This window comes from Crocuta crocuta, unplaced genomic scaffold (genome assembly GCF_008692635.1).
Source record: "Crocuta crocuta isolate KB4526 unplaced genomic scaffold, BGI_CrCroc_1.0 scaffold613, whole genome shotgun sequence".
Classification (NCBI taxonomy): domain Eukaryota; kingdom Metazoa; phylum Chordata; class Mammalia; order Carnivora; family Hyaenidae; genus Crocuta; species Crocuta crocuta.
Window position 1 is genome coordinate 388,651 of NW_027528880.1, and position 8,298 is coordinate 396,948.

Sequence of the window (8,298 nt, forward strand, 5' to 3'; positions counted from 1 at the left end):
GCTGCAGGGAGGTGAGGGGTAGGGGCTGAGGTCAGTCTAGGTGGCGGGAGAGGTCTGCACCGGAGGGTGAGGTGACCTCAGGGGGCCCGGGGGCAGGACGGAGGAGGCACCACCCAGGGAGGGGAGGGGGGAGGGAGGCAGGGGGCCTCGGAGGGCCTTGCTGAGCCCCCCACTTCCTGTGACAGGCAAGCCATCTGGGATCCGGAAATGAAGCCAGCTCTGCAAATGCCCTGCGGGCGTCCGTGTTCCTGGGTTGATAGAACATTCAGGCCTCTGGGCGAGCAGAACAGCGTTTCTACCCCGGGAAGGGGAAGGCGTCCAGCAGTTCTGCAGGACGCTGGCCACAGGCCACCGAGCCGTGGAGACTTTGCGAGAGATCTCCTCACCACTGAGCGGGCTCCGGTGTTGGGGGAACTCACCCGAGCCCAGCCGGCCCCCGATCCCGCACGGCCCGGTCAGGGCAGGTCGGCAAGCTCGCAGGGTCCTGGTGGCCGCCAGGGCTCCAGGGAAGGAGTCTCCAGGACCAGAGGGCTCTCTCCTGACCCCTCCCCCAGGGCGTCCTTCCGGGGGAGGGGGGGCTCTGCCAGCAGCTCTCTGCTCACAGCCAGGGAGCCCAGGGAGGGCCTGGTCCCTCGGCGCCCCCAAGCCAGGCTCTGCAGGGCCACGCACCCCCTCAGGCAGAGTCCCAAAGTCTCAGTGCTCCCGCGAGGGTGTCCCCGGGCTCGAGGGCCTCCCTCACGGCCGCCTCCCTGTCCGCAGCGCGGCCTGGCTCCAGACTCAGTGTCCTGTCTCCTCGCAGAGCGCGGCCCCTCCTCTGTGCGGCTCCAGCCCTTCCCGCTGGCACCCGCCCCGGCCCAGTGCACGCTGCCTGCCTGCGGCCGGGGGCTCCCCCAGCCGCCCCCAGAGCCCGGAGCCGCCTGCCAGCCTCGCAGAACCGCCGTGACAGCGGCGTCCCCTCGCTGCCGTCCCACCAGTCAGCCACCTCCTGGGAGGAGCTTCCTCTGGGAAAGGGGCTCCCAGGCCCCTGCAGCTTGTCTGCCGGGACGGAGCCATGTTGTCGGGATGGAGGTTGAGAAGGTCACGGGGCGGAGGGGGGAGCAGGGAAGAAGGTGGCCCGAGGACTCAGGCCACTGACTGGCGTGGCTCAGCCAGACTGGCTGAGCAGAGCCACGGGGCTGGAAGGGCCCAGCTCAGGTAACCGTTATGGGACCGCGATGAAGCCATGCCAAGCAGAGGGGACCCTGGGGCCGGCACCAGGCTGTGGATGGCCAGGATGCCTCCCACGGCCGGGGAAGCTGAGACAGCCCGCTGGCGACTGTGTCTCGGGAACGCGTGTCTCTTCTTCCTCACCCCCAGTGCCTCACTTGCGGCCTGGGGTGTCAGATGCCGGATGGCCAGATTGCTGGAAGGTTCTGTAGGGAGCATGCGGCCTGGCAGGCACCAGGGTGAGGCCTATGCCCACGAACAACGACCTACAGGGCCCAGAGATGTGGCTTCCAGGAGCGGGGAGAGAGACCTGGTCCTTGAGGACTTCCCGGAGGAGGTGGGATAGAGGTGTCCATAGTCAGCAAAGAATGGAACTTTCAGAAACAAGAACGCTGCAAGTGTACGCACGGGGACGCGACGGCCCAGGCGGCGTTTGTGGTGCGGGGGGTCCTGGCTGGAGCGGGAGGGCGGGCGGCAGGTCGGCCTGGGCAGGGGGCGTGAGACAGGACAGGGACACTGGACAAGGGAGGGCGGCCCACGTGCCCCACTGGGACGCAGAGGCCCCGCCCCCGTGTCCCCGCCCCAGTAGGGTCTTTCCCTTCCTGCCGCCTTCGCGGTCGCGAGGAGCCTAGGGGCAGGGGTGCCGCGGGCAGGGCCCTGCCCACCCGGGGCGCTGAGGCTTCCGACAAAATCAAACATGGAGAAATGCCCAAGCAGGCCCACAGATAATTGCTGATGATCTGAATGTTTGCTTTAACTGTTTTCAGCACAAAACGGCCTCCGTGCAGGATGACCTCGCCCGTCAAGGCTTCACACAGGACGGCGCTCCCTGGGCGGGCGTGAGGGCCGGCGGGGAGGCTGCCCTCCCCCCGCCTCGGCCGGAGGCCGCCGTGCGGATCTGCGAGGCTGAAATAACAACTCACCTAACGTGAGGTCATTCTGGAATGCAAGGTCTCTGCCGAATGCACCTTCTGACCCCACCCCCAGGCCGGCCGGCGGGGCAGGCGCGGGGCAGGCCTGGGTGCTTCCCGACGGCCTTCCTGCTGGCACAGACCCTTGCCTCTGCGGAAGCGAAGGCAGAAAGACCGCACAAGTGCATCCCCATGAAAGTCAAATGATCCTTCCAGGGAAACGCTGGGCGCCAAGGCCCTGGGTCTCGACGAGGGCTGGGCTCCGCGGCCCCGGGAGCCTGGCACCTGCTGTCCGGCCGCGGGGCCGCCAGTGCAGAGGGGGCTCCTCCCACTCCGTTGAGTCTGCCTTTTCTGGAACTCATGGTGCCCCAGGCGTCCTCAAGTGACATCCTCAGAGGGCACGGCCGTCTGCTCAGGCAGGAAAGTCTGGGCTCCTTTCTCCACCAGAAGCTAACGTCTAACACCAGCTTCTCTGAGCAGTGTCTGGTTCATCGCTGGCTCCTAACAAGAACACGACGCCTCCTCTGCCTGCCTGTCCAGCGTCGGGGGCACTTCTGGTTTGACCACTAACTTGTCCCAAGTCGTGGGGAGAGTTTCTCCCTCTGTCTTGGCCTCTCTTCTGATGGCAGGAGGAGACGCGCGGGTAAATCCAGTGGGCGGACATGGACCGGGGGTGTCGGCAGAAGCTTGCGCATCTCTGTTCTCTAGGGGCATCGAGAGACAGCCCACAGCCAGGGCTGACAGTGAAGATGTAAAGTGCCTGATGCGAGTCTCCTGGAGGGGCCCGGACACGCGGCGGTGCGCCCCCCGCAGGACCACAGGGGAGCCTGTGCGACTTGGGTACTTTCTTTCTTTTCCTTCTAGTAACTTCCTCACCCCGCCCCCCAGAGAACTGACTTGAGTTCAGAAGGTTCCAGGGCGCTTTATCAGGCTGACTTGTTCTCAAAGGCTGCTGGGCGGAGTGACCTCTGCAAGGCCTCCTCCCTGCTCTCCTGACCCGTCCCCTGCAGGCCAAAGGACAGAGGTGGCTTCTGGAGAGCAGTCCCACGGCGCCAGTGGCCCGGAGTGTGGGCCAGCACCTTCGTCCCCCTGACACCTGCCCGCGGCACCACACTGCCCCCTGGGACTGGCCGCACAGGGCGTGGTGTCCAGCGCACAGCGCTCCCGGCCCCTCGAGGTACCAAGGCACTGGGTTAACATTTGAGAACCAAAGGCCTGAGTTTTGCATCGATGTGCCTGCAACGTCCACTCCTGATTTACCTTTCAAATTGCGCCTGTGGGCGAGTCCCGGAGGAGGGGCCCCGGCTGGGAGACTGTCCAACGTGACCCTGGGTTCGGTGGGGCCCAGGCTCCCTGGGGCCAGTGCTTCCCTGAGGTGGACCAGGGTCACCGTGGCGGGTGGGTGACGGAGACAGAGCCTGGACAAGGGGGAGCGGAGCGAAAGTGAGTCACAGCCGGACCCAGCTTCTCTTCCCCTTCCTCACCCTGCCCTCCGGCCAATCCCGTCCAGGAGACGGGCTCCCCTCCGTCAGTGACAGCCGTCCTGGCACCCGTCTCACGCCAGCCCTTCTCCAAGCGAGAGGGCCCGCGGCCGGGGCTCAGCAGGCAGCCGTCCTGGCTGGGGTCTAACCCCCTCTCCGCGTCCTTTCAGCTGTGTTCATGCTCCGTGATAAAGACATGTTCACCTTTTTAAAAAGAAACTCACTCTTAGTGAAATGCATTAATTGTCCCAAGGAAAATCATCACATATACAACAGTTTCAAGGGGTAGAATCCCAAATGAACTTGGAAACAGTCAGTCCAATCTGCTCCTGACATCTGAAATGCTTTCATGGCATCGGCCAGCCCTGTTCCCACACTTCCCAGGACGGGGAGCTCACTACCTATCAAAGGCATCTCCGGTCAGCTCCGCTGGGAAATGCGGCTCCCGGCAGACTCCACACGGAGGCCGGGTCTGCACAGCAGCGCAGCGTCCTTTCCTCAGGCAGGGGTCTCTGCAGACAGCATGCCCCCATCTTCTCCCCACAGCCTCCTCTTCCAGGCAGACCAGCGAGGTTCCCCCACCAGTTCCTCACACTCTCAGAGAGAACTTCTCCACCTGGGAACCCAGGTGGTGGGTTTTCCTCTTAAAGGGCCGTGCCGGGAGTGGAGACAGATGCTCCAGGAGTGGCCAGACCTCGGCCCAGCTGGCAGGCACGGAGGCTGCGTGGAGACAAAGCCAAAACCAAGGACTCGGGGGCCGCTTCTGAAGGCAGAGCATTTCATAAATAACGGGCAAATGTGGACATGACCGTAAGGCCCAGCACCACCCCTCCGCGCTGTGGCTCTCCCCCCTCTCCCTGCACACACAGGAAGAGGCCAGCACCCCTCCACTGCGGTTCCGCCCACCCCAAGCCCTGGCGCCCCCTCACCAGCCGAAGGTCAGGCTTGGCCATTTCTCCCTTACTCAGCCTCCCTCAGGATTTAAACACACACGGTTGTGAGTTTTGTAGGATAAAATAAATTCTCTTAAAATAAATTCGTTTTGTGGAAACTGAAAAGGTAAAAATTGTGTGACTGTCATCTGCAGTTACTACATGAGTTTGGCAACCCTGGGCGGGCCTCTGTGGGCCAGCACCCCCCCCCCCACACACACACACTGTGCAGAGGAGACCACGGCTCAGAGAGGCCAAGCCATGTGTTCAAGGCCACGCGGTGAAGAGCCGGGCAGAGATTCAAACAGGAACCCCCTTTCCACGGGGGTGGGTCTGGTGCCCTCACCCCTGACAGCGCTGAGGTCTACAGACGGATCATTTTACCAGAAGGATGCAGGCAGGAAACGGGGCTCGCCAGGCAAGGGTGCTGGCCTCCCCATCCGCCAGGGCGAGCCCCCAGACCGGCATCCCCCCCCAACTCCTTGGGGGCGCAGGCCGCCCGGAGCCCTCCTTCCCCCACCCGGCCCCTGGCGGCCTTTCCGAAGAGTCGGGCGGGAAACCTCACTTCCTCCTCCACGGCCGCCACCGCCGCCTGGGTCCCACACGCGCAGGTTCAGCTCTGAGTCACACACGCGCGACCTGGGGCTTCACCGCTGCGCCCCAGGTTTCCGGCCCTCGGCCGCGGACGCGGGTCTGTCGCGCTTGGGGAGGGGTCGGCCGGCNGCACACTTGGCCCCCGACCGGGAGACCCGAGGCAGAGCGAGCTGGCCGCGTGGACCCGGGCGGAGACCGCGTGCTGGGCCCTGCGGGGTGGGCGCCACGAGGGCGGAGACCGGCCGCGTGCACGCGCTCCCCCGTGGGCGGCACACGCGGCGGCGGGCACAGGCCTCCCCGCAGGCGCGCGGGAGCCGCAGTAGTTTTCCATCTGACCGAACCAGCGTCTCGCTGTGCTTTTGGGAACCCGGGTTCCTTCCGTCAGATGAGAAACTGGCTCTGGGGAGCCCGGCGGGACCCCTGGAACCACGAAGATCTTATTCCCTGTGCAGGGTGGGGTCCATGCTCTTCAGAGGAGAGAAAGTCTCTGGTTTGAGCCGGCTTTATTTTCGAACCTGCCAATATCGATGGTACTAACGGAGGAGAAGCTGTTTGCTGAGCACTGAACATGGCAGGTCCTGTGCTAAGTGCTGTGAGCGTTACCTCATGTAAGCCTCACGGCAACCGCGTGAGCTACTATCACTCCCATTTCACAGATGAATAAACCAAGGCACTAAGAAATTATGTGACTTGAGCATGGTCACACTGCTAGGACATGATGGAGAGGTTTTATTTAATCCAGACTTGGTGACTCCAGACCTTTTGCAGCTCTGATGCTGGGGGGGGAGGGGGAGGGGGGAGCCAGCCCAGGTGACCAGGCCTGACACAGAGCAGTGTCCCTAAAGGTGGGCCCGTGGCTAAGGGGACTGGAGCATCTGGCGGGGATGGCCAAGGCCCATGGATGCAGGGAGAGGAGGGAAGGGCCCTCTGGTTGGACCCCGGGCTCCTTGCCGCTCAGCCTCAGTACTGCCTTCCTGCTGCGCAGGGCTGGTGGCCACTACCTGGAAAGTTTTTATGGGGCTGCTTACCTCCTGGGTGGCTATGACCTAATCCACTCTGGGCGTGGCTCCTCAAGCAGGTGCCTGGGCAGGTCCCCACTGAGTCCCTCCCAACACCACAGTGAGGTGGCTGCATGCCTGGAGGTCGGGCTTGACATTGGCCGAGGGAGTGGCACTCAGGGCTGATGTTCTGTCTGCCGGAGCACCTGACTCTGAGTGATTAGGCTCAGAGTCTGGCTCTCCCGAGTCTCCAATGGGCCCTTGCCCTGACGAACCACTGCTACAGTCTGGGCTCTGGGTCAACGTCTGGCTTCCAAGCGATCTAGAAGTGTCTGTGAGCGGCCATCCATTTCCCGGATCAGCGCTGCTGAGCCAGTACCGGCTCCAGGCTTCACGGACTTGAGCTTCGGAGGCAGCGTGGCGCCGGGCGCCTCCCCAGGTTACCGGCAGGTAGCAGAGCAACGCCCGGTGCTGGCGGCCAGGAGGCCGCTCGACAGCTGGCCCGGCAGAAACCCAGGAGACTCGCCCGGCCACATTTCTGCTTCCTCTGTTGTGGACAGAAACCACGAAACGATTCCCTCCTGAGCCACATGGCCTCCTGTTCCCAGGCGTGGCAAAGAGCCCATTGTCTGCTTTTAGAAGGGGAGGCACAATAATCCTCAGAAATCCAGCTGCTTTTGTTCTGGAACATTGAGCTGCTTGTCTGGCCTCGGCATGGTCGTGGTGAGCCCACTTTGGGGCAGGGCCCGGGCTCCAATGCGGCAGGTAATCGACCAGCTCACCAGGACCCTGCCCGTGGGCGCAAAGGAGGCACCAGCCCCGGCCCCTGGTGGCTGGGGCTCTTGTGTGTCAGTGGAGCCTGGGGCCTGCCAGCCGGCGAGGAAACCGGCCTTCTGGGCCCCGGGTCATATCCCCTCCTCGGCTGGTCATGGGGACTCTTCCTGCTGCGGGCCCTCAGCCTGCCGTTCTCAGATACCCCTCATTTCCCCTTTGTGGCCACAGTGCACCCCCTCCCCCCCAACTAGCATTACACAGAATTAGCCTCTTGAACCACATGTCTCGGGGCTGGTGGACCCTTTGCACAAACCACATGCCTTTTGCAGACGGTGCTCGTAGCGTGGCCAGGAGGGGCCCACGGAGGACCAGGCACGGAGTGGGGCCTGCCCGCCACAGCCTGGCTGCTCCGCTTCGGGCTGTCCGGACAGTCACAGGCTCCTGGGCTGGAGAACTTCAAACGCGTCCTCTCCTCCCTCAGGGGCCCCCTTTCCTCACTGGCTTTTTATCCAGGGAGCATTGGGCGAACTCCAGGCCGCGTCCCTCGGCTCAGTGCCCTTTAGGGCTTGGGATCAGCTGTGCTGAGGGCGGTGCCTGTCCCCCCCCCCTCCGCCCCCCCAGGCTCCTGTGCAGTCTGTGCGTTTTGGCCCGGCGGTCTGCCTCTCAGCAGCTGCTCCCAGCCTGTACTTGGACCCCCAGGTCGCAGAGGCCACCTGGACGGGGCCGAGCCCCGCGTGTGCCCCGGCACCTCCAAACCCTGTGGGGGCCCTTCTGCAAGTCCCCATTTCTCATGAGCCCCAAGTGGTGCCCAGACCCACCTGAGTCGAGGGGCTGGGTCCTTCCCCTGGAGGCTCACTCCCTTCTCCCCGTGATGCCACACTTAGTTTAAGTGGAGAAACTGAGGCACGGAGAGGGCCCCCACCTCCCCAAGTGGGAGCACCCCCCTGTCTGCAGCACGGCCTCCCTTCGTCCCTCCACAGACCGAACACCAAGAGCCGGAAACATGAGTGAACTTGGACCCCCCCTCTCCGGCCCGGCCCGCCCCCACCCTGCGCTCCTGCCCACTGGTGGACACAAGGCGGGGGCGGGGGCGTCCATGCGGGACAGCCCCCGAGGGACAGGTCCCCCGCTCTCTCAGACCGCGCTTCGTTGTTGACCTCCGCACAAAGTGGCCGGCTTCCTGCTGACTCAGGCGCGCACGTGGGGACGGGCCAGCCCAGAGCCGCCGCCGCCTGCTCCCTCAGTAGCCATGGCCTCATCATGAACAAGTGGAAGCCCCTCCTCTCCCTCAGTCAGAGGACAGGACACCAAGATGGACCTAGGAGGCCAGAAAACAGCTGACTGAAGACTCCCCGAGTCGCAGGGGCAGGGGCCCAGGGGCACGGGGCAGGGGTGCGGGGGG

The 8,298-nt window shown here is 64.3% G+C and overlaps 1 protein-coding gene and 1 long non-coding RNA gene across 2 annotated transcripts in view; one reads left to right on the plus strand and one right to left on the minus strand.

Annotated features, from left to right (window-relative positions):
• The window catches only part of LOC144225588 (uncharacterized), a 3,375-nt gene extending 3,181 nt beyond the window's left edge, over positions 1 to 194 (minus strand). The window contains exon 1 of the mRNA XM_077756808.1: positions 174 to 194. Coding sequence (XP_077612934.1) covers positions 174 to 194 — 21 coding nt within the window. The remainder of the gene's footprint in view (positions 1 to 173) is intronic.
• Positions 195 to 3,205: 3,011 nt separating this feature from the next.
• Positions 3,206 to 4,656, plus strand: LOC144225613 (uncharacterized). The gene is made up of 2 exons (XR_013333350.1): positions 3,206 to 3,294; positions 4,227 to 4,656. It is a non-coding gene; the product is annotated as an uncharacterized LOC144225613 (long non-coding RNA).
• The last annotated feature ends 3,642 nt before the right edge of the window (positions 4,657 to 8,298 follow it).